A 25,180-nucleotide genomic window follows, 5' to 3' on the forward strand; every position below is an offset into this window, starting at 1 on the left:
CTCCACTAGAACTATGACATCCACAAAACAGATGCAAGTAATAGTGGCTCACAAAGGTGGACATGGGAGCACAGAACAAGGGCTTCTTAAGCTCAAAACACAGGAATGTGTTTGGAGTACAATAGGGAAATTTTTGCCTTTTTATGGCTAGTAAGTGGTTCTTATGATGGTAGACTGAAGACTGTATTTTATTTAAGGATATTTTATTTCACAAGATGCTGTACAAGCTGTCAGCATTTAAGGTGTGCAATCTGTCAGTGAAGCAAACATACACTTTACCATTTACAGTAGATTTTGAAAGTTTACCCAGGAACAGTCAATCATATAGCCAATCACAGGAGGAAAGACCAACTATTTCTGTTGACCTTTCCCCTTACATTTCAGATTATTGTTGTTATTAGTAGAAAGTGCTATTAGCCAATGGTTTGAAGTCAGAATGCCCTTTAAATTGTTGATTTGCTTTTTCTTGTAGTTCATAAGAGCTTAATAACTTTGCAGTTTCTAAAAATTTTATTTGGTTAAGAACACTTTTCTCTTTCACCTGGCTCTCCCTTACTTTGACCTTCTGGTCACTTTCTGACCTTTGCTTTCAGCACCAGAATAGGAGCATGTGTCCAAATCCTTTAATACACAAAGCTTTCTTGGTATCAGCAGCCTCATTTGGGAAGGGATGGGTTTTCACTGATGCCATTGAAATGTAGCACCTATAGCTGTTTTGTTGTTCCCAGGCCCTATGTATAAAAACCACCCTCCCCAGCCCCTACTCACTCCAAAATTTGGTCAAAACACTTGATTTGTTGTTCTTGGAAGCCTCAGGGAGCAGGACTGTGTATGTTTGAAAGACGTTATTTGCTTTTAAAACCAGAAGGGAACTTCTAGTCACCAAAACATGCCCCACTCAAAAAAAAAATTAATCAAATTTCAGGCAACACATCCCATAGTGGAAGAAAACTTACTGGTCCAGACCCCTTAAATTTTCCCACTCCTGTGTTAACTGATCTGGAGTTGGGAAGCTTTGCTGATATTTTTTCAATCAACAAGAGGTCTGTCATCTTGTTGATTCTTGATCAATCTTCTGCCCATCTCGAACCTAGAGAATACAGTGTCAGGAAGGTTTAAAACTAAGTCATTGTATGTAATATGTGGCTCATTTCCAGCAGTGCCTGCTACAGTACATCCATTCAGCTGTAGTTTCTGCTGCACTAATTCCCTTTCATATTACTGCATCTCCATGGCAAGAAAGGCCTCACCTCCTTAAAGTCAAAAGGGGCAGGAAGTTACATAAATTCCTTGTGCAAATGTCCAATTTTCATCACTTTAAATTTTTCAGTATATGAACATGAGGGGAAAGAAATCTCCTCCCAAAGGTGGGATTGGATCCCAATTTACTTATTAAAATTAATTAGGCAAATCAGACATTGCTAAAGTTCCATTGATTTCAGTGTATCCAACTCTAAGCACAACTGAATTTCAATCCATATACATCAAATGTATATTCTGCCAATATTTGTCTCTTTTGGCTGGTTTTACAGATGGGGAGTTTTATTCTGGCACCTCCATTGACTTCATGGGTAGCAGTGCTGCTTTCTTCCGGACACGGCTTGACAGGGCAGACCAAAACTACATCCGAACAGAACAGAACCAAGATTACTGGTTAAAAGGTAAATGGGCAATGGTGAAACAAACTACTAAGGAGATGTTCTGTGACAAGTAATGAGCCTGCCATTGCCATGCCCACAGCTCTACAGCCAAATAGCAGCAACATGAGTAAGAACTACATTCTTATTGAATTTGACTGAGGCCTCTTCCCCAAAAGAGAAGCTATGGGTTCCTATACTTCAGGAGAGGGGAACCTACAAGCCCACAGGACTAATCTGAGTAGTTGCAATCTAGTCTGCAAAGCATTTCAGGGATGCCTCTCCCCTTCCAAAGTTTCCCTCTGGAGATCTCCTCTCACTCCTCTCCCACCCCCAAAGCAGAGCATTAGTAGCTTCTCTAGACTGAGTCAGACCCATCCCCAAAGCAGAGCATTAGTAGCTTCTCTAGACTAAGTCAGACCATTGGTCCATCTAGGCCTGTCTTGCCATTTCTGGATGGCAGAAATGGCTTTCCCAGGTTTCAAGAATGATTTTTTCCTCACCCTACATAGAAATCACTGGTGTTCCTTGAGAGTCTCCCATCCAAATATTAACCAGGCTAAACCTTGCTTAGCTTCTTAAATCATATGAGATCATATGCTCAGGGTGGTGGTGACAGAAATAGAAGGGTTTTTTTTTGTTATTTGCTGCTAGAGATCAAAGATAATAGTGGAGATTCATCCTAAACCACTTGCCTTCCCAATTGGGAAGACTAGAAATGTCTAGAAGAACCCAGTACCTGAAGGGCCTCTTCTTTCTATATGTGCCTGCGCAAGAAAGGGGTTTTGCTGGGGAACCCTGCTTTGTGTCCCATTAGTGAGATCATTATACTGTGTGAAGACATGGAAGAAGGCCTTATCAACCGTGGCACCCTAAAAGTGGAATACTTTCCCCTTGGAGGCCCAATTGGTGCCACCACCTTTGAGAGGCCAAGTATGGCTCATTGATCTACACCAAATACTATGCATAGGGTTTTTAAATTGTTTTAATCTTTTAAACTTGTTTGAACTTGTTAATGTTTTTAATATGTTTATAGTCTATCTAAATTACAAGACATCAAGCACCAGGACTCAAGCAGTGGAGCTTTTTTGCAACTAGGGCTTAAGTTTCAGAGCCAGCTTTGTCCATGCCGTTCTCCTGAAATAAGGGAAACTGCAACCAGCATAAAACTTCCAGAATCAGTCACCAATTGCACCTTTTGCCATTGCTTTTGGCCCTGGGAGCTGGCTCTACTTGTGTGTCATGTTTATTAAAAGTATTTTAAATTTAAAAAAAAAATGAAAATGTAGGGTGACATCTTTTTACAGCAGTTTGTTTCTACTGAACATGTGCTGTTTATATCAAAATTTCTTTCTTGCAGAACCAGTGTTTATTGGTGCCTATGCCATTCCTGACACCTACAACCATGATGATGATAAAGTGTACTTCTTTTTCCGGGAAACAGCAGTAGAAGCTGGACAGTGGGAGAAAAGACGCATCTATGCCCGTGTGGCCCGGGTCTGCAAGGTCAGCTTCAGACATTAGTTGCAGAACCCAACTTAATATAAAGAATATACTTCTTTACCTCAATCTGTACATGCAGTTGCTTAGTGATCTAAATATTTAGCCCTGGTGTTTGCTAAGATAGGAACTCTCATAAACACTTCAGAATTTTTTACATCCCTTAGGATGCTTCTGGGACTTAGGAGACATTATCTGTTAGCTTCATAACTTCAGTTTGACTGGTGGTCAACTGTGCAATCTAGACATGTTTACCTGGGAGTACATCCCACCAGTGGCATCACTAAGATTGGTGTTACCCAGTGCAGATGACCAGAAAGGGATGCCAGGGAGGAAGCAGCTGCAGTCATCTGCTCTGTCCGCCCCCTCTCTCACTGCCTTGCTTGCTTGCCTCCCTATCTGCCCACCACTCATTCAACCTGGAAAGTGCTGCTGGGTTGTGGTGCCTAACTTGCCTGCCTAACCACTGCCCACGCAGACCCAGAAAGGCCTGCCAGGGACTGGGGGGCAGGCAGGCAGGCCAGGCAGCAGAAGGGGATGGAAGAAGGTTGTGCCCATACCTCCTTCTCTGGTGCCTTGGCTCCCTTGAAAGAGAGATCCAGGGCAGTGGAGAAGCCAGGAGGGATGTGTGCTTGCTCCTCTTTCTTTAGTGCCTTGGCTTCCTTAGCAGAGAGAGTCAGGACAGTGGAGAAACTGGAAGCAGTGCACACTTGCCCCTCCTTCTCCACTGCCTTAGCTCTGCCAAGAGAGCCATGGCAGCAGAGAATATGAGGTGGACACTGGCAGCAGCAACACGCACCACCACTCCACAGTAAGAGAAGGGTCTGAGCAGGTGTCACCCCTCCTCAGATGTGTCACTCAGTGTGACCCACAACCCCCACAATCTTGTAGTGATGTAAGTGTAGATAGTATAGCAGACTAAATGCAGCATTTGTACAGCCTGTTTTATGAGCTCATAATGCATTCATAGAGTCTTGACAATGCTCCTAAGATAAGCCAGCATTATTATAACATTACTGCAGATGGGCGGCTGAGGACAGAAACTTGCAGGAAATTTTATGCTGAAGTCAAATACCTTCTTTCCCTACTTTTCCCCTGCTATTGTTTTGGGGCAGATTATGTTTCAACACACTGTGTCTTTGAACACAGTATTCACTGGAGCCAAGCAGAGTTGTTTTATCACACAGATACCACACATCCTCTTTCAAGGGTGGTCAACCACTAGGGGTAACAGCCACACTAAACCCCCTAGGGGACATCAGAAGAATATTTCCTAAGTTCCCCCCAAATTTGGGGACCCTAAAACTTGTAAGTAGGGCATCCCATTGTAAATAAGAAGCTGTTATTTGTAATGTGCATTGATGTTCTGTCTGAGAGTGTAACCCTATATGTATTTAGTTGGGAGTAGATTCAAGTCTGTAGGATTTAGTTCTGGGTAGATTTGCATTGGACTGTGCAGTATGAATGAAGGTGAATATTCTAGCCCTGAATGTCCATCCACATTTCATCTAGTGATGCTAAGAAGGCATAGGGAATCAGCGACCAGCTTGAGTTTTCAGGAAAGGCCATGGTGACCTTGACAGGACTGGTTCCGGTCACCATTGTGTCTTAGGATACCAAGAGCACAGGCTGGGGAGATAGAGATGACTCCTGAGTCCTGATCTCCTCCTGTTTGTGATTGGCAGAATGATGTTGGTGGTAAGCACAGCCTCATCAATCGCTGGAGCACATTCCTGAAAGCCCGACTAGTCTGCTCTGTCCCAGGTCTACACGGTACTGAAACATATTTTGATCATTTAGGTAAGTTTGCCCTGTTCTCTAACTTCCCCCTCTTGCAGCAGTCCAGCCATTTGATTCTGGTTGATCACTCTACGTTTCATATATTTTTTATATGGAAACCTGCTGGGTGATCTTTAGGCGATTCATCTTGTCTTGACATAGTAGTGTGTGTGTACATTTACATATACATATTGAGTGCAGAGGATACACACCTCTGGTTATAACCTGCATGTTAACTTGTTCCTTGCCCTCCCTCTTCCCCAACTCCTTCTTTACAATTGTTAAACAATCTGTATAGCAGGAGGAATGAGGGTTTCTGGAGGGGAAGGTCTAAGATGATATATCTAAGTGGATGGAGGTGGTGTTACAATCAGACCTTTCCCCTCAATTGAGTCTCCAGGATTGTCTCAGCAGGTAAGGCAAGGACTTCTTCGTCTTTATTTTTTCTTGTTTCTCTTCCCACAGAGGATGTCTTCCTCCTCCATACCCGTAATGTTCAGAACCCTCTTATTTATGGTCTCTTCACAATGTCTAGGTGAGTGTGAAGATGAGCAAATAAGGAAAAGCAATAATTACTTATGTTAGGGCAGCTGAGCATCAGTATGATTGAGGACAACATATCATGTAAACATAGTACTTTGTGCATACTTGTGCAAGTGCATGTCTGTCTTGTGGAGGAAGCATCCTGTGACCTTGATTATGGAAATGAAACTCCAGTTCAGGTCCTGCAAGGGTGGCTGTGCTGGGTGAGGATGGTGGGAGTTGGGGGGGGGGGGGGTATTCCATATCATGCCATTCCAGCTGTAATGGCAAAAGTGGAAGAGATGAGCATTGTAGACTTTGGTCTACATCTTGTTAGTGACATATGCAAGTACAAGCCCAACATAGACCTGCATATATCTTTTTTTCTTGGTCTCTATAAAACATTTCTAGCAGGTTCTTATCCCTTACCCAATTCTCTTCTTCCTCAGTGGCATTTTTAATGGTTCTGCAGTATGCGTTTATTCCCTGGCAGCCATTCGGGCTGCTTTCAATGGGCCCTTTGCCCACAAGGAAGGCTTGGAATACCAGTGGATGGAATACAAGGGACGGATCCCCTACCCTCGTCCTGGAACGGTATGTATATAAATCACAAAGCTCACAATTCATATCTCTCTGGTCATTGCATAGACACTTATACAGTACAGTATAGTATAGTGAATGCAACTCATGAGTCTGCCATAATAATGTGTGGCTCTGCTTAACAATTAGCACTAGCGCAACAGCACACCCCATTTTCCTTTCACTTTGGTGAACATTTTGGGTTGCAGCTCTTGGCTTATGCATCACCATCCTTAGAAGAGCATGTGTGCCAATACACACCCATTTCTTGCAGGGGAATCTGACGAGGCAAGTAAACCTCTCAGCTACTCTGTCATCAGCAAAGATGGGGTATGCTAGGGAGGCCTGCTCTAAGTTTAAGAGCAATATTTTCCCATGGAGAACAAATGCTCCTGTGGAATATTTTCCCCTGCCTTTTTCCATTCTGGAATGGCTGTCTCACATGTTCAGTGCTCTCTGCATGTCAAGCAAACCCCAAATAAAGTCTCATAATGAAGATATATAAAATTAAACTGGAGGCTTCTAAGCACTTGTACCAAGCAAGTGTTGCCAACCCATTACCAGGAAATGGTGAGACAGTCACACTGAGGAATGAAGTGGGCAAGAGCTGATTAACTGTGCCATGCACTTTCAGAGATGACAATGTACAAGAGTACATGCCACAAAGTGGTACTCTCCAAGGCAGGCTGAGCAACTGCATCAGGGGCCAATTTTCACATTGCGTCAGCCATAATGGGTTGTACCAGTGCATCCCCAGTAACTTAGTAGTAACATCATGCTTCTTCCAGTTTAATTTTCACTCCAAAATTAACTATATAGGTTTATTTGGACTTGGGCTTTTGGAAAATCAGGAGATGATTCTAAGCAAACTACCGTGTTTTTAAGTTGTTTTGCAGTCATTATTTCTAGACTTGGGTTTGTTTGTTTGTTTATGTTTTGTTTTGTTTTGTTTTGTTCTCATGACAATTTGGGAATTAGGGGAAGGACTTTGAGAGATATTTTGGGAGACTGAAAACCACAAATTATGGTTGGGATCAAATGCAGCCCATAAGCTACACTCCCTTGCCTCCCAGGATCCCATATTTTTGGTAATCTCACTACTATAAACAAAGCTACTAGGGGAATTGGATGCTGTTCCTCTTCTGCTGCTCCTCATTTCTTTTCTTTTTTCTCTCCCCCCCCCCCCCCCGATTTTCATAATTAATATTATATAATTTATATGTGTCTTTTTAATTTTTTTTAATTGCCTGGAGGTCTGTTGACTGCAATAAAGGCTTTGATTGATTGATATATATGTGTGTGTATATTTGTCATATTACATAAATCACACTGTCATTTAACTTCTATTTCTACTTTTTCCTATTATCATTGTTTTTCTTAATTAATCACCTCTTGCCAAAAAATAAAGTTTTACAACTAAACTCATTTTACTCTCTCCATTCTCTCTACCAGTGTCCCAGTGAAACATATGACCCACTCCTCCACTCAACCAAGGACTTTCCTGATGATGTCATCAGCTTCATGCGCACCCATCACCTGATGTGGGATCCCATCTTTCCTCTCCACAGGAAACCCATTCTGATGAGAGCTAATGTGCCCTTCCAGATCCATCAGCTGTTGGTGGACAGACTGGAGACAGAGGCTGGACATGTGGATGTCCTCTTCCTTGGAACAGGTAGAGGGTCCTAAGCAAAGGTGCCCCATCTGGTATTAGAAGACTCCTCTTTTCATGGTCCCTTCATCTGGCTTTTCCAGCTAAGAGGGCAAAGATTAAGTGAGGGTTGATAGAGTGCCAAAGTAGGCTGCATGGAAAAGGAAAAAAGTAGACCATAGTAGTAAAAGTAAAAGGTTTGCTGTCAAAATGCTCTAAATTTATCAGGGGCTCTTTTATCCATTGCATAGCTCAGTGCTTCCAGTTTAACAGCTGTGGTGGCAGTATGAAATCCTGTGGCATGTAGTTTGGCAAGGCACAGAAGTACTCTGGCTGACAATTCCAAATACCTCCTGAAACTGCAAATCCCAGGATTCCATGGGATGCAGCCATGGCTGTGAAAATGGAACCACAGTGTTATAACTGTGTAGTGTGAAAGGGACCCTGGTAAATACCTACGATAAGTTGTTAAACTAGGGATTGTTTGCACCACACATATTCTCAACATCAGTATTGCCTTAAGTATTAAAATAAGTGTGAGAAAGTTGCTCAGGAAAACCTGAGAGTGCAGACTGAGAGGAATAAGCATCAGCTGATTTTGCATCTAGTAGAGTGGACTGGAGTCCACAAAATCCTATGCTGAAATGTACCAATTAGTCTCAAAGAAATGACTAGATTCTTCCCCACATTATTGGATTTCCTTTGAAGGAGGCTCTTGTTCTTGGCTATGAAGACCCTTGTTCTTCAAAATGGCTACAACACTGAGAACAACTTTGTTGAAATTTACTCATTATAGAGACAGATGTGATGGTGACATGAGGCAACATGGGTCATACAAAATTAGCACAAGTAATTTTTTTGAAAAGGACAGCATGCTCCCCCCTACCCAAAAATACAACAACATTATCCTCCTCAGCTATTTTATTCTCATTGGGGGCTACTACCATTTAGAGCCCATCAAAAGAAAACCAGTTGAGGAGAAACAGAGATTCCAGTACTGTTTTCAAAGAGCAATGGCTGAACATCAGTAGGTAGGCTGTTATTCATTTTGCCCATTGGAAGGTACTGGTTGGGGGTGGTTGCTTTTCCCATCCGTTATCATTGAAAGATTCTTAAATATGAAGACATTTACAAGCAGAATGTCTACTTAGAGGCTTCCTCCATGTGTTCAGTGTAATTTACTCCCACCTAAAGGTGCACAGAATAGATTGTGGGTAGCCTTTATTATTCCTGGGAAGGCTCAACGACAATCACTTTCTTAATAGTTCTTGGTGATTCATCACTTATTATACAGTACTTCTGATAATTCCCAAGGAGGTCGACTACATAGGTGGTCCAGTTTTCCCAGATTGGTTTGTGGGTCTGAGCCCTCCCTAGCCTAATCCTAGCAGAGGATTGAGTCCACCCCATCTCCTGTTGCAGGGACCATGAGGAAAAGCACTTACAGAGAGATGAATCCAGCTTCTCCCCAAGACCTCATTTGGTAACTATAGAAAATCAGCAGTGACACAGTTCTGATTGATATGTCTGCTTCCATGCTAACAGAAGACAGAGAAAAGGCAGAATTACTCAACACTTTCTTTGCCTCAGTCTTCTCAGAAAAGGCAAAGGGTGATCAACCTGAGGATAATGGAGCAGAGGACAGAATAGGGGAATTTCAGCACAAAATAAGTAGAGATAGTACAGGAATACCTGTTTAACCTAAATGAATTTAAGTCTCCAGGACCAGATGAGCTACATCCAAGGGTATTAAAAGAACTGGCAAATGTAATATCGGAGCCATTGGCAATAATCTTTGAAAACTCCTGGAGAACAGGAGAAGTCCCAGCAGACTGGAGGAGGGCAAACGTTGTCCCCATCTACATAAAGGGGAAGAAAGAGGATCCCAACAATTATCGTCCAGTTAGTCTGACATCAATACCAGGAAAGATTCTAGAGCAGATCATTAAACAGAGAGTCTGTGAACATCTAGAAGGCAATGCCATAATCACAAAAAGTCAACATGGGTTTCAGAGAAACAAGTCATGCCAGACAAATCTAATCTCTTTCTTTGATAAAATTACCAGCTTGGTAGATGAAGGGAATGCTGTGGATATAGTATATCTTGGTTTCAGTAAGGCCTTTGACAAAGTTCCCCATGACATTCTTGCAAACAAGCTTGTAAAATGTGGGCTAGACAAAGAAACTGTTAAGTGGATTTGTAACTGGTTGACCGGACGAACCCAAAGGGTGCTCAACAATGGCACCTTTTCATCCTGGAGAGAAGTGACCAGTGGGGTCCCACAGGGTTCTGTCCTGGGGACAGTGCTATTCAACATCTTTATCAATGACTTGGAGGAAAAAATTGGGGGAATACTTATCAAATTTGCAGATGACACCAAATTAGGAGGAATAGCTAATACTCCAGAGGACAGGATCAAAATTCAAAATGACCTGAATAGACTAGAAAGCTGGGCCACAGCTAACAGAATGAACTTCAACAGGGAGAAATGTAAGGTACTGCACTTAGGGCGAAAAAATGAAATGCACAGATATAGGATGGGGGACATCTGGCTTAAGGAGACAACATGTGAAAGGGATCTAGGAGTCCAAGTAGACCACAAGTTGAACATGAGTCAACAGTGCGATGCGGCAGCTAACAAGGCCAATGTGATTTTAGGCTGCATCAATAGAAGTATAGTGTCTAGATCAAGGGAAGTAATAGTGCCACTATATTCTGCTCTGGTCAGGCCCCACCTGGAATATTGTGTCCAGTTCTGGGCACCACAATTCAAAAAGGACATTGAGAAACTGGAGCGTGTCCAAAGGAGGGCAACTAAAATGGTGAAAGGTCTGGAAACCTTGCCCTATGAGGAACGACTCAGGGAGCTGGGGATGTTTAGCCTGGAGAAGAGAAGGTTAAGAGGTGATATGATAGCCCTATTTAAATACTTGAAGGGATGTCATATTGAGGAGGGAGCAAGCTTGTTTTCTGCTGCTCCAGAGACTAGGACCCGGAGCAATGGATGCAAGCTGCAGGAAAAGAGATTCCACCTCAACATTAGGAGGAATTTCCTGACAGAAAGGGCTGTTCGACAGTGGAACACACTTCCTAGCAGTGTAGTGGAGTCTCCCTCCTTGGAGGTCTTCAAACGGAGGCTGGATGGCCATCTGTCGGGGATGCTTTGATCTGGATTTCCTGCATGGCAGGGGGTTGGACTGGATGGCCCTTGCGGTCTCTTCCAACTCTATGATTCTATGATTCTATCTCATCTCTCTTGGCTCAGAACACCAGCCAGTCAATGTGCTTCTTTTATACACAGGCATTCTAATAATAATAATAATAATAATAATAATAAATTTTTATTTATATACCGCCTTTCCAGAGATCAAGGCGGTTTCACAACACAACACATATAACAATAAAAACCATAAAAAACATCATAAAAGCAAATCATACAGTAAACAGTCTCACGCTAGCTCAACAATGCTGCTGAGAGGAGAGAGGAAGGGAGTACATCAGGGGTCATCAGGGGTCAGGGTATGCCTGCTGGAATAGGTGTGTTTTTAACCCCTTTTTAAATTGTTCCAGCGAGGCGGCCGAGCTGAGCTCGCCGGGAAGCAAGTTCCAGAGCTTGGGGGCCAAGGTAGAAAAGGCCCTCTGTGTGGTGGTGACATATCTAGCCTCTGGAACCCTTAACAATTGCTTCCCGGCAGACCTGAGTGTGCGGGGCGGATTGTATGGAGAGAGGCGGTCCTCCAAGTACCCTGGGCCCAAGCCATTTAGGGCTTTATAGGTAATAACCAACACCTTGTATTGCACCCGGAAGCGAATATGCAACCAATGAAGGTCTTTAAGGACCGGTGTTATATGACTGGTCCTGGAAGTACCAGTGACCAGTCTTGCCGCCATATTCTGCACCAATTGCAGCTTCCGGGTATGGTACAAGGGTTGCCCCATGTAGAGCGCATTGCATAAATCCACTCAAGAGGTTACCAGAGCATGTACTACCGTTTCAAGGTCCCCCTGGCCCAGGTAGGGGCACAGCTGGCGTATCAACCGAAGCTGATAACAGGTACTCCTGACTGTCGCATCCACCTGAGATGTAAGGTGGAGCGATGAGTCAAGGAGCACCTCCAGACTGCGCACTGAGTCCTTCACGGGAAGCGTGACCCCGGTGGAGACACAACCATTCCTAGGCCCGGAGAACCTATCACGAGCATTTCCGTTTTCTCTGGATTCAGGCTGAGTCTGTTTTCCCTCATCCAGCCCATTACCGACTCCAGACAGGCGACGAGAGGAGAGATGCCATCCTTGGTCACTGAATCAGTCGGAGACATAGAGAAGACTATCTGGGTGTCATCAGCATACTGATAACCCCGTGCCTCCAGATGATCTCTCCCAGCAGTTTCATGTAAATGTTGAAAAGCATGGGGGACAGAATGGCTCCTTGAGGGACACCAGATGTAAGGGCCCTCTTGTCGGAGCGCACGTCCCCCAGCTGCACCATATGGAACCTACCCGAGAGGTAGGATCAGAACCACTGGAGCGCAATGCCCCCGATTCCCAACTCCTCCAGGTGCTCCAGAAGGATACCATGGTCAAAGTATCGAAAGCCACTGAGATGTCCAAGAGCACTAACAGGGACACGCTACCCCTGTCCATGCCCAGACGGGGATCATCGACCAAGGAGACCATGGCGGTCTCAACCCCATAGCCCACCCGAAAGCCTGTTTGAAATGGGTCTAGATAATCCGTTTCATCCAAGATCGATTGAAGCTGGATTGCAACCGCCCTCTCAATCACCTTCCCTAGAAATGGCAATAGCGATATTGGCCGATAATTATTATGCATCAGGGGATCGAGGAAGGGCTTTTTTAGCAGTGGTTTTACAATGGCCAATTTTAAGCTAAATGGAAATTGCCCATCCCTCAGTGATGTATTAATTATGCGGTGTAACATGGAAGTTACCACCGTCCCCCCCTGAGCCGCTAGCCACGAGGGACAGGGATCGAGAGAGCAAGTTGTCTTCCTAACACTTCTAAAGATCTTGTCCACATCCTCGGTGCTGACAGACTCAAAATAATCCAGTACAATTGAGTCCACGGAAGCTCTGGAAACCTCTACTCTGGTATCTGCACTAATACTAGCATCAAGACCTTCCCTTATCCGAGAGGTTTTATCCACAAAGAAGTTGTTAAATTGGTCACAGCAGGCTTTAGATGGTTCCAATATAGGGTTCAGGGCAGGGGGGAGCCGGGTGAGCTCCCTCACTACCCTGAACAGCTCTGCTGGACGCGACTCCGCGGACGCGATACGTGCAGCAAAGAACGAATTCTTTGCTGCATCTATCGCCTTACAAGGCTTGATCAATTTTGCTTTTAAATGTAAGTATAATTGGATGGACTCAGTCAAACAAGTGGATAGGCTAAATCAAGGAAGCCATAGCTGCCCTGAGTTTGCAAGACCTGAGTAGGACTGGTGATAACAAGTTACCTTGGAGGTCTCTTATTCATATGATCACCATAAATCAAAGTTGATTTGGGATCAATCAACAACAGCAGCAACATGTATGTATGTGTTTTCAAGTTGTTTGTTGGCTTATGGTGACTCCATGTAACTGGAATTAAAAGGTGACCTTTCTGATGCCTGATACATTTATCCTGCCACTGTCAACCAGAGTCAAATAGAAAGATACTGATTTAAAATACACATTTAAATATAATAGCAGGGTTCTTGAAATGACAGACCATCTTTTTGGACAGAGACCACTGAAAACATCAACCATAGGTTGCTACAGCTATCAAAACAAAGTTAGAAACTCATAGCAAAAGGGGGAAATATAACAAAACAAATATAATAGTGTTGTATAAATATTATCAATGAGTTCACATCTTGAGCACAACATGCAATTTTTCTGTTAGTTACATCCAAGGAGAAATCCCAACTGAGACAAAATATGGAAAGGGGCAAAACATGTATTGTGGTTGTAGATCACACTAAATCGCACTCTGGGGAATGGGGAAGGAATGCTGAGCCACATAAATTATTACAGATATATCTCAGTTGATAAAGTAGATGTGTTCCTGGGCATTACTTCTTTAACAGAAAATTTGGTACCAGAAGCAGTAATAACATAGAAGAAATAGGGATAGGTTCCTACGCCATAAATAAAAGGGAGCACTGGAAAATGGGGCAGGTGTGGCCACCACTCCCTCTGCAGTTACCCAAACTCTTACAAATGTATATGTGCAAAATCACCCCATAGGCCCTGAAAGGTGACTATAAAGTTGTACCTATGCATGTGGGTAATATGATAAACATTGAGCTAAACTTGCTCTTTTGAACACATATAGATTGCATGCTTCCAATGTTTTGTACTGGATGGAAATTATAATATAATATAATTATAAGACTCTGGAAACATAAAGGCACTCTGACTGTTCTGTCAAAGATTTCAGAGAGATTTTTTTTATCACTGCTTGATCTCATTAGGGAGAGAAAACTTTAAAATACTATGATGAAACTCTTGCTTCCTGACCCTCCACCACTTTCTAGGCCTCTATGACAAGGGGGGGGGGGGCAATTCTTACTTAGGGCTCCATGCTGTTGTTGGCCCAGTTTAAGAAGACAACAACAAACCTTATTATTGCTGGCTCTTGCTTTCCTTATTTTTTGTTTTTTAGACATGGCAAAAAGGCTTTGGAAGCTAATAGACAGGAAAATCAAATGTAGCACTGTGTTAGGAACGTGTAAAGTTTCTCTCAAATGCTGAGAGTGATACAAAGGTGGATGTATCAGGTTTTAGCACCTCTCTTTAGCACTGTTTATTGTGTGATGCAGCTGCATCTCAGAGATGGTCTGCCAAACTAGTTGAAGTAATTACTTTTCCTCACCTTGACAGTGATGATTGAGATAATCTCTGTAGGATGAATGGATGCAGCCTCCTTTCCTCTGACATGTCTTTATGTTCAATTCCTCACAGATGAAGGCAAAGTGCTGAAGGTGGGGATTGCTGTCACAGGAGGCCAACACTTTCAGGAGATTAGTCTGGAAGAGATCATTATTTCAAAGGTATATGGAGTCCTCTTTCACCCTTAGATGTCTTTCTGAGTATCTAGTAAGCCTCATGGAGGTCCATTATGACACATTTGTATTGACAGCAAATGGCTGCTTTGGGCTAAATTAAATTTGAATCCAAACCAAAGTAGATGAAATGAAAGAAATGGAACTTATTCGTAACAAATTATAGATTTTAGAGGCACATCTCAAGGTGGGGGTAACACTGGATTTCGCTATTCAGCTTTTTTAAAGAGGCCTCTGGTGTGTGTATGTGTGTGTACACCATTCAGCTGTAGTGTGGCCAATGCGGCTCCTCCTTTCCTGGTAGGACTCCAACAGTCTTCCCTGGAAGGGATTCCCCCCGCCCCCAATTAGATTCATCAGTGTTAAAAACGCCTATGCTCCAGTCAGACTAAAGAGAGAAAGCATAGAAATAGAATGATTATAAAGGAAACAATTTAAAATATCCCCATGCATCATATGAAGTCAGAGGCTTCTCTACAAATTCATCACAAAATACACGCTCAATTTATTTGGTGGATGCTCAGTTCCCAGGATCATTCCTTTCTTCTTTATTGTGACAGGTGAGTTTCTTCATGTCATTCACTGAGTACTTCCTTACACATATTTCTCTGTGTGGATGAAGGTCCACCTGCATTGCAAGTTGCATTGATATATTAAATAAATAGAAACCCCAAATAACTTCAAAAAGATTTGAGTCCTTTTCTCCCTTCTCTCTGTTTGAAGACCAAGAATGTAGTCTTCTACTCTCTCCAAGAGGTTAACTCATAGGCATCCCTGGCAGTAAAATTACACAACTACAACAAATCTTGCCAAGAAAACTCTATAATAAGGTTGCTTTAGGATTACCATAAGTCGGAAACAACATGATGTGACGCAGCAACAATTTCGCAGTGTAGGCCCAACAGTACTATATTGACCCATAAGCCAGAATGAAAGGTTATTAGAAATTAAAACAAATACAACATAATTAAAAATACAAAAGAACAACCTTAAAATAGAATTATCCTATTAAGAACACTAAAAACAATTTAAAATATACAATTAAAATTTTAAAACTCAGTTAAAAACAGTACAATTAAAACAAGGCATCATGCTTCTAAAATCCTTCTTTTAAAAATCTTGTTTTTAAAAAGCCTACCAATGGAAAGACAGCAAGGAGAGTGCCATTCTAGCCTCCTTAAGAGGGAAATTCCAGATTTGGGGGGCAATCGCTGAGAAGGCCCTCTCACACAAGACTGAATATTGCATATAAGTGACTAAAAAGTAAACAATTATAATAATAGACAGTACAATGGTATAGTGGGGAGCTGGATCAGTTTCCCCTTCTTCCAACAAGACTATAATTTACCTGTTTGTTGACATCATGAGGCAGCATTTCTTTGTCCCAGCTCTACACCATTAACTACTAATGGTGACAGAAGAACCCAAAGCCAAGCATGTCTATTTTATTTCTTGAGGATGCAGGTCTATAGTAACTTAATATGTCTTCTCAGCTCTGCTGAGGTCTGATGAACTACAATTAAACCTTGACAAATACCAGGTTTGAAAAAGATAAAAAGCATAGTTTTAAACAGTTGATGGTGATTTTATTATTATTTTCATTTGTGTGCCAGAGCTAAACTTTATATTAAAATAAGATGAAGAAGATGGTATTTTTATTATTAGTTCCACTTGTATGCCAGGGGTAAACTTCAGATGTATATACGATGTAGAATTGTCTCTGGGAAACCAAAGTTAAGAAAAGATTTCAAGCAAAAGAAGGCATAGGCAAAACAAGCTCTCTGCGATCTGTATGGGAACTCATTTGATTTTAATTCTCTTTCATGATATTATGCATTCTTGTTATCAAGATGGCATGAATAGGTTTGGGACTTTAAACTAGCTTGACACATCTTTTTCTCAAGCCAGTTCACTCAGGATGGCTATGCAAAACTGAGAGGAACTAGCCAGAGAGTTACATTTAAGGCTGATTTGTAAGCCATTCCAGATGATGGGAAAAAAAACAGGGAGGTAGGATTTCAGAAAGGGCTCAGGCTAGGTTTATGAACACACAAACCTATACAAGGGAGAGCACTTTAGGAATGCACATACTGAATTCAGGAATGGTTTTCTGTGTCTGTTTAAACTGTTGCTATACATTTGATTGTTCGTTGTTTGTTTATAGAAGCCTTCAGCCATTCTAGACATGCAGCTTTCTCTAAAGAGGGTAAGTGTTCAGCTGTTAATGAGTGACCTATTTTTTACAGTATTTATTTCTGAATGAGGAAAGGGCAGATTTTTCTAAACATTAGTGAAATGAAACTGAGTTATGGTTTCAGCCGCCTCTCTACCTGCTCCCTCTTTCATGGGAGAAATGTCTGTTCTCCTATGAGAGGCTGTTAGCCTCTTGATGTAGTGAAAAAAGAAACAAAGCTTGATCTCTCTCTTGGTGTTCTTGCCTTGGTGAGCAGCAGGAAGTGTTTGTGAGCAGCACCAATGGTGTGGTCCAGCTTTCCTTGTACCGCTGTGAACTTTATGGCAAAGCTTGTGCCGACTGCTGCTTCGCTCAAGATCCCTACTGTACCTGGGATGGCAAGTCCTGCAAGCCCTACTCACTCACTAAAAAAAGGTGAGGCTGCCGTTTTTTCCACTCTCCCTTTGAAAGGCCTTTCCTTTCCTTTCTCATGGACCCTGGAATAGTGTCGACCCAACTCTAGACCTAGGCTGGATGAGTGTAGCTGAGCCGCCCGTTGAAATGATCAGGTAAAATTGGGCCACCAAGACTCCTGTGTAGTTGAACCCTCTCAGGAATGATCAATTAGAAGTGAATTAAATAATAAAGCACAAAATATATTAAGACAGCTTTCGTAGCTGAGCCCTCCTAGGAAGAACAGATGCTGGCTACAATCTGCCATGTGCTCACTTACTTGGGAGTAAGCTACACAGGAAGTCATGGTAGTTAAAGAACACTTTGTGCTTGTAAGAAGAGCCTTAATATTTAGGGATGATTGCGTGATAAAGGATGTGGGAAGTAATTTGCTCTCCTGCTGACTGTGCCCCCAGGCACTATGATACCTATTGTGATGTCCTAAGGAAATATTTCAATACACAACAGGAGATACTGTTCTGGTGACCCTTGGAAGCATCTGTGCTCTTTGGTAGTTTTGCTAAGCAAAGGAACAAGTGGTGGGCACTTACCTTTTGTAGTAAGAGAAGGTGGAGGCAGAGACTGCATCAGCCGTTTTTACTTTTCATGCCAGAGGCCTGTTTATACATTTTCTTTTGTTTTTAGTTAAGATGTATGAGATTTCTCCCAGATAGAAAAGGGAAGTCATCCTTCACTGCTCAATGCATTGATCGAGAAGACACCCAAAGTTTTGCTTCTGGATGAGTTAAATTTTTCTTTTTTAAAATTTTAAAACTAAATTTAGAGTTGTTTAAGAACATCACAGAAGTTTTAATAATAATAATAATAATAATAATACTTTATTCTTATATACCGCTATTCCTTTTTCAAGATCATAGTGGTGTACACGTTAAAAAACAGTATAAAAACAGCAAAAACAGCGTTAAAACATCAAATAACAATCTAAAAACAGATAATAAAACATCAACTCATAGGGGGGAAAGCTTGACGAAAAAGGAAAGTTTTTAGCATCCTCTTAAATCCATCAAGGGATGAGGCTGTGCGGAGCTCGTCGGGCAGGGTATTCCATAATCTGGGGGCTGAGATTGAAAATGCCCTCTGTGTTGCACTATAATGTGCACTTGGAATAGACTATGCTGATTTAAGAACATGAGAAGAGCAATTCTGGATTAGATAGCGGAACTATCTAGTCCAGTATTGTGTTCATAGAACTATTTGTCTATACAAAGCCCACACTTGTCTACATTTGCCCATCCATTTGTCTTTAGGATGCCCACTAGAAGAACATGAGTGCAACTGCACCTTCCATCTTGTGCTCTGCAGAAACTGATACACAGAAGCATACTGGCTCTGATACTGTGGGGTGACAAATCCTGAGTGGTAGCCACCGATGAGCCCATGCTCCATACTTTTTTCAGCACTCTTTTAAACCTATCCATGTTCTGGATTCTACATCTTATGGTACTGAATTTCACACTAACTATGCCCTGCATACTTTTATTGGTCCTGAATCTTCCATCAGTCAGTTTCAGTGGATGATCTTGGCTTTCAGGATTATGAGAGATACACAGTTTTATACATCGCTTATCATGTCTCCCTTTTGCCTTTCTTCCTAAGCAAACAGCCTCAGTTTCTCCTCAGAGTTGAGTTGCTCCAGTCCTTTGAGTCTTTGAGTTGCCCTTTTTTTGCAGATCTTTGAACATGCTGTGACCAGAGCCAGTGGTGTCACTAGCTACACTGTCACTCAGTGCAGATGGCTGCCACTGGGACAGTGGCCTGCCCTGCCCCTTCCCACTGACTCTGAATATTGCCTCCCCAACCAGACCCTAAAAGGACATCACGGCCGTGCCGCCTCTATACGGGGCAGCGTGGACGTGACGTCCTCGCTCCGCGCCAGGGCGCTTAGTGCGCCCTTAGCGTGGAGCAGGAAGGAGCTCCGTTTTGGAGCTCCTTCCTGGTTTGGTTCACTGGGCGCAGCCTTCACATGGCTGCACCCAGCGGACCAAAGGAGAAAGGGGCCAAGCGGCCCCTTTCTCCTCCTCCCCGCCGCCGCGGGGTGTCCTTGGGGCTTGAAGCCCCAGGGACACCCCTTTTCAGGCTGTGGGGAAGGGGCCTTTTGCCGCTTCCCCGCAGCCCGAAAAGCGTCGGATCGGGGCCTCAGCAGCTGCCGCTCTGGACACTGAGGCCCTGATATAGCAGGGAAAGGGGCGGGTGCAGCCCGCCCCAAACAGGCAGTTTGTAACCCGCCTATATGTGGGGAGTTGGGATTTTGGGGGGAGATTTGTAGTTTTTGTGAGATAATTAGCTTTCTGTATCAGTGCCACAGCAACTGCAAATCCCAGAATTCCATAGCATTGAGCCATGGTAGTTAAAACAGTGTCCAATTGCATTAATTGTGCAGTTTAGAGGAGACCTAAGTGTGGCCTGCTTATGCAGATGTCCCTTTTTGGATGAAGCTCAGGAGATATTCTCTAGCCATTTTACCTCCTATACAAAACCTCCACACAGGAACTATCATGTCACACAAGGGGCACTACCACTGATGCTCTTTGCCAGAGTGGAGAGATGGGACAAATCTATTCAGACAATTTAGATGATTCTACTCTGGACTTTGAGGGGAAGGAAAAGTGGAGTGCTCTCCATTTATGAATGCATCCTTGTTTCTTCCCCCCCCCCCCCCCGACTGAGACCAGCTGCTGCTTCATCATCTGAATTGCCTCCCCTGTACATTCTGCCCACCAATAAACAGCAGAGGCAGATCCTCCCAGAACAACTTCTGGGATGGGGTGAGGACAATGGAGAATTTGGCTCCACTTACTTGGTGTAAGATTCTACCATATTCAATTAACTCTACTTTGTGGGCTTGATCTGCCCTGCCACAACCCCTGAGAGAATTTATATGCCTAACACTCTCTGCAACAACATGCTGGCTAAATATATCCACTGGATGTCTTCCCTGCAGGAGATCACAGTGCCTAAATGCATGGATGGCCAACCCAACAGGGCAGTGCCAAAATGCTCCAAAAGGTGAGTCCAGGATGGGGTATGAGTAAGAATCAGCTCAGTTCAGCTTTGATAAGATCTTACCAACTGTTGTACAGTAAATGCTTTCATATTTGGGATAGAAAGAGCGTGTGTGCGTGTGTGTGTGTTTAAACTGAAACTTGGTGACACCAAAAAAGTGACAGATCTATTAATTGAGGACTTTGGTCTTAAATTTCTGGGTTTGGATCCCTGTGTAATTACCCAAGTTACAGTTTTTCTTTCCTTCCTGAGGTGATCCTAACCTTTTAACAGGTACATTGCAGGAAGGAACAAGATGTTCCTCTCTATGCTGGGAATAGCTGAAGTTGGCAGGTAGAAATGGAGGAGAATTCCATTGCTGTTCATTTCTGAGTAATTTACCCCAATTCACCAATTACAACAGAAAGGGTTTGAAAGCTTGAAACTGATTCACTGGGTGAATTGATTTAATGGGTGTGCTTATGAGATGCTTGGCTTCAACAACAAGGCATGCTGAGTGAGTGCAAAACCATTCAGAAATGGGAAAAATTTCAGAGGCCACTGAACCCAGCTTTTCACACTTTAGTATACCTGTGAACCATTGCTTAGTAGACTAGCCTCTTCTTTTTTTCACTCAGCACCGCCAGGATGAATAACCCACAGAAGACTTGCTTAAATGGGGAATGATTAAACTTAGCGCCTGACTGCATGGGAAACAGCATCCATTTTGTTTAAAATACCCCTTGGTTTACATTGAGAATTGCAGCTATCACGAGCCATTCATTAGTAATTTAGCCACATCTGTACAAAAGTTCACCTGATTTTCCATAAACACTGTCAGCCTGGGATTTAGCCATCTTATGTTAATATAAACCCTACACTGGTTCTGTTTTGTGGAAGCGATGCGAGATGGGATAGATACTGCTTTGCAAGTTGCCCTTATTCTGCACTTTTATGAGAGGCCCTCACCCTTCATCTACACTGATAATGATTGCCAGAGCTGGCTAATAGAAGGCTTGTACCTTTATCATTGTACATTTCCATTATGGTGAGTCCCTCTTTAGTCTGACTAATGAAGCACTCTAAATTGCCAACCTCTAAAAAAAAAGCACCATTCGCCCCATGTTGCCTCCTTCACTTCTGAATGCAAACATCACTAAATCCACACAGACTTCAGACTTATTTTTCCCCTCTTGCTGAGATTTCTCCAAACAGAGAACAGTTAAAATATAAATAAGTGCTTGGTGAGAGATTCATGCATGTGACCATGGTGGCTGGGTCCTTCCCTACAGAGAAGAGCAATTGCTTGGCCTGAAAGGTCCCATTGAGCATTGACGGTGGACCTATTTTTATTCCCACCAAACTGCATGTGATATAAATACCCTTTAAGTGTTGTGTTGTTGTGTGCCTTTATGTTGTTTCTAACTTATGGAGAACCTAAGGCAATTTATCAGGTTTCTTGGCCAGATTTGTTCAAAGGGGGTTTGCCTTGCATTCCTTTAAGGGTGAGAGACTGTGACTTGTCCAAAGTCATTCAATGGGTTTCCATGACTGAGAACCCTGGCCTCCTAGTGTCCTAGTCAAACACTCAAAGCACTATGCCACTCTGGCTCTAAGCATCTCCTGGCCCTCAAAAACATATTTGGGGGCAGGAGGGAGGTGGGAAACTCCCATTCTGTGCATTGAATTGTGCTGGGAGACCTTAAGATCTAAAAAAATGAATAAATATTAATTGTACTGAATAAGAGAAACACGCAGTCCTTGGTGTTTACACAGATGGTGATCTCAGGAAAGGACGTGTACATTTCTAAGATGGAGGAAGGCACATCACGCCCCTCTGTCTCTCATAATCCTCTCACCTTTGAAGAGAAGGGAAGGCCAGTAAACAGTTTGCCAGCTCTTTCATATGGTAATTGGTGTCTTTATCTTCCTTTTGGGGAAATATTCAATGATTGCCAGAGCTGGTTAAACTCAAACAGCCAATTCAAATAGTAGGGGGCAGGAAGAACATGACTGTATAGCTAGCAACACATTTTGTCAGAATAAGCTGACTGCAAAGGACTGCTGAATCGTTAGGTGGGTCCCCACTATCCAGCCAGAGAGCCCCCACTTTGGACCAATTAGTGTTCAACCTGCTTAGTTGAAAATACAGGATTAAGCTAAAACAAGGGAACCTGTGTGGTGTAGTGACTAGGGTTCGAATCCCAGCTCATCCAAGCAAGGGAGTATAGATATATATGATGCTTTACTGTATATACTCATGTATAAGTCTAGAAATTTTAGTCAAAAAATTGACTTGAAAAACTTGAGATGACTTATCAACAGGTCAATGCAAGCACTGTACTTTAACTCTTATTAAAAAAGGAATGCTGGTGAAAGACAAGCATGCAATCTGCTCTGGAATAATTGAGCCCCTCCTCTTTGTTTTCTCATCCATCCAGCCTTTAGTGTGAGCATAAACAGTTATGCCTACTGGAATTTTGTAAATTCATTGGCAGTGTTGTTGTTGTCCTTTACATCATTTGTTACATGCCCCTAATTTTTGCCCTCAACTTATCCATGGGTCATATCAAAATCTATAATTCTGGCCCCAAAATCTGACCTCGATTTATACATGAGGTCAATTTATAGTCGAGTATCTATGGTAAATCAAGTCATAGACTGTAAGATTCACTCCTATATGAAGCTAGGTTGCATACCTTGTTATCCCACTTTTTCAGCTGCTTTTTAAAAGTCCCTGTTTATCTCTCCTACTCCAATGTATCCCTTTGTCCTAAGCGTACATCAGCTGGTGCAAACTTAGTAGAACTTCTGTAAAAAGAAAAAGGTGGCAGCCCTAGAAAATGGTTCCATGAATGGGCATTACTACAGACGTGGAGGGATGTGGCACGTGCCAGGTGACATCTTAAAAGGGGGGGGGGTCAGCACTACTCCCCTAATATCTGCCTTTTGGCAGAAACAGACTGTGGTGTTTGCCTGCGTCCCTTTAAAATGCTGAAGAGATGGTGTGAGTGAGGAAAGGCTCAGTGGGAGGTGAAAGGAGAGGCTCCAGGGTTTGTTTTTTCCTTAAGTTTTTAAGAATTTTAAAGAATTTTAAATTCTTTTAAAATTTTCTTTAAAAACTACATCTTACTAAATTTTCATTTTAACAACATGAAATAATGTACATGTAAATGCGTTTTGCCTGTGCTTACGATATTGTAATTTAAAGATATAATTTTAATTTTATGTTACAGCTATTACCATTACATTCAGCAATATACGAGAATTATGATTTATGAGTAACACTGTTACAAAATCATTTTTATAATAATAATAAAATAATTTAAATAATAATAACAACAACCATGGATTCTGTATGGTGTTTTGAGATTAATGGGGGGGGGTGAGATCATGATTTATCGTGGTGGGTAACTCCAATCTTAGTGATGCTACTCAGTGGCATCACCTGGCTTGGTGACACCTGGTATGGGGGCGGGATTTCCAGCGCACACACCCTGCATGTGAGTGTGCATGTTCACAAATGAAATGTGTGCAGCGGCCTGGACAGGACATGCCTCATGGCAAGCCAGGCAGGGCACCCAACGCCTTGCGGCGGCCCAAATAGAATACCCAAGGCCCTGGGAAGGCCCCATGGGGGGCGGGGACTCACTGGATGTCACCCTCCTTCTGGGGTGTCACCCTGTGCAGTCCGCACCCTGCACCCCCCAGTGATTCTACTGCCTCCTTGTAAAATTTCATTGGTCTTATGTCATACTTTCCAGCTGTACTGATTTGCCAGGGACAGTCTCAATTAATCCTCTGTCTTCCTATTTTTTGAGCTGCTTTTAAAATGTCCCCATTTCTTTCTCTTCCTCCCACTTTCCTGCTTCATGTTCAGTTGACCTCAATTGGTACAGAGTTCAACATCCAAACATAGTTTGCACTCTATTAACGCAGCAGTAGGGAGAGGAGAGGTGAGGGCAGAATACTGTCCTTCCCAGCAGACTCAGGCAAAAGCAAACTGCTGCAGCCTCTTCCAGCTTGTGTGATCTTTCCTCATCAATAACCTTTGCCATTTTGACCATATTCTCATGTTCCTTGGCCACATGTGTTCTGGTTTTCATCTGTGAAACGTTGGAGGATATGAGCCCCCCCCCCCCCCCCCCCGCTCTCTACATGCCAAATGGCAAAGAACTTTCTCTTTATGCAGGCTTTTGGGTGTATATATATAAATTGTTAACTGTGTTAATCTTTATGTACAGGATTGAACTGCAACAAAATAAAATATTTTTTAAAAAAAAAATCTGCAGTGCAGATGCAGTCCTGGACGCATCAGAGAATGCCACATACACTTTTAGAGATCTGAAGCGAGAAGCAGCCTCATTCATTTGCTCATTTGGCTGCATTTCCCATTTCATGCCATTCCTGGACACTTCACAGACAGAGGGACAAGATGCAAAATAGAAATAGGAGGATCCCTCTCAAAAGCGCTCAGATTGGTACTACAAAGGAGAGTCCTGGTGAAGTGATTTGTCAGTTGAAAGTCAGAACTGTCTGTCTTAAAACTACACACCCACTCTTCTCCCCTCACCTTGGTATTTTTCTTATAGCAGGATCTAGAGGAATATGCATCATTTGTTGATACACATTGAAGGTGTGTCTATATCCCTCTAAATTCTCAAAAACTCTAGGAGTCAAATTTAGTTTGTAGAGGATTGTAAGATACTTGGTCGGTTCCTGTGTATGTGTTGTGTGACTTCAAGTCATTTCTGACTTATGGCAACCCTAAGGCAACCCTATCATGGGGTTTTCTTGGCAACGTTAGTTCAGAGGAG

At 42.7% G+C, this 25,180-nt stretch overlaps 1 protein-coding gene across 2 annotated transcripts in view; it reads left to right on the top strand.

Moving 5' to 3' along the window:
* Positions 1-25,180, top strand: part of LOC149321591 (semaphorin-3D-like) — a 58,188-nt gene that overhangs the window by 29,672 nt on the left and 3,336 nt on the right. Inside the window, exons 7-16 of one of the 2 annotated variants that reach the window (XM_089525024.1) lie at positions 1,533-1,661; positions 2,998-3,143; positions 4,823-4,937; positions 5,382-5,451; positions 5,888-6,032; positions 7,470-7,692; positions 14,634-14,722; positions 16,899-16,940; positions 17,185-17,342; positions 20,323-20,387. In XM_089525024.1, coding sequence (XP_089381150.1) covers positions 1,533-1,661; positions 2,998-3,143; positions 4,823-4,937; positions 5,382-5,451; positions 5,888-6,032; positions 7,470-7,692; positions 14,634-14,722; positions 16,899-16,940; positions 17,185-17,342; positions 20,323-20,387 — 1,182 coding nt within the window. The remainder of the gene's footprint in view (positions 1-1,532; positions 1,662-2,997; positions 3,144-4,822; positions 4,938-5,381; positions 5,452-5,887; positions 6,033-7,469; positions 7,693-14,633; positions 14,723-16,898; positions 16,941-17,184; positions 17,343-20,322; positions 20,388-25,180) is intronic. The other variant, XM_089525033.1, reaches the window with a different exon arrangement.

The sequence above is a fragment of the Sceloporus occidentalis genome, unplaced genomic scaffold, assembly GCF_023333645.1.
Source record: "Sceloporus occidentalis isolate IW3139 unplaced genomic scaffold, rSceOcc1.0.p SCAF_1, whole genome shotgun sequence".
NCBI lineage: Eukaryota > Metazoa > Chordata > Lepidosauria > Squamata > Phrynosomatidae > Sceloporus > Sceloporus occidentalis.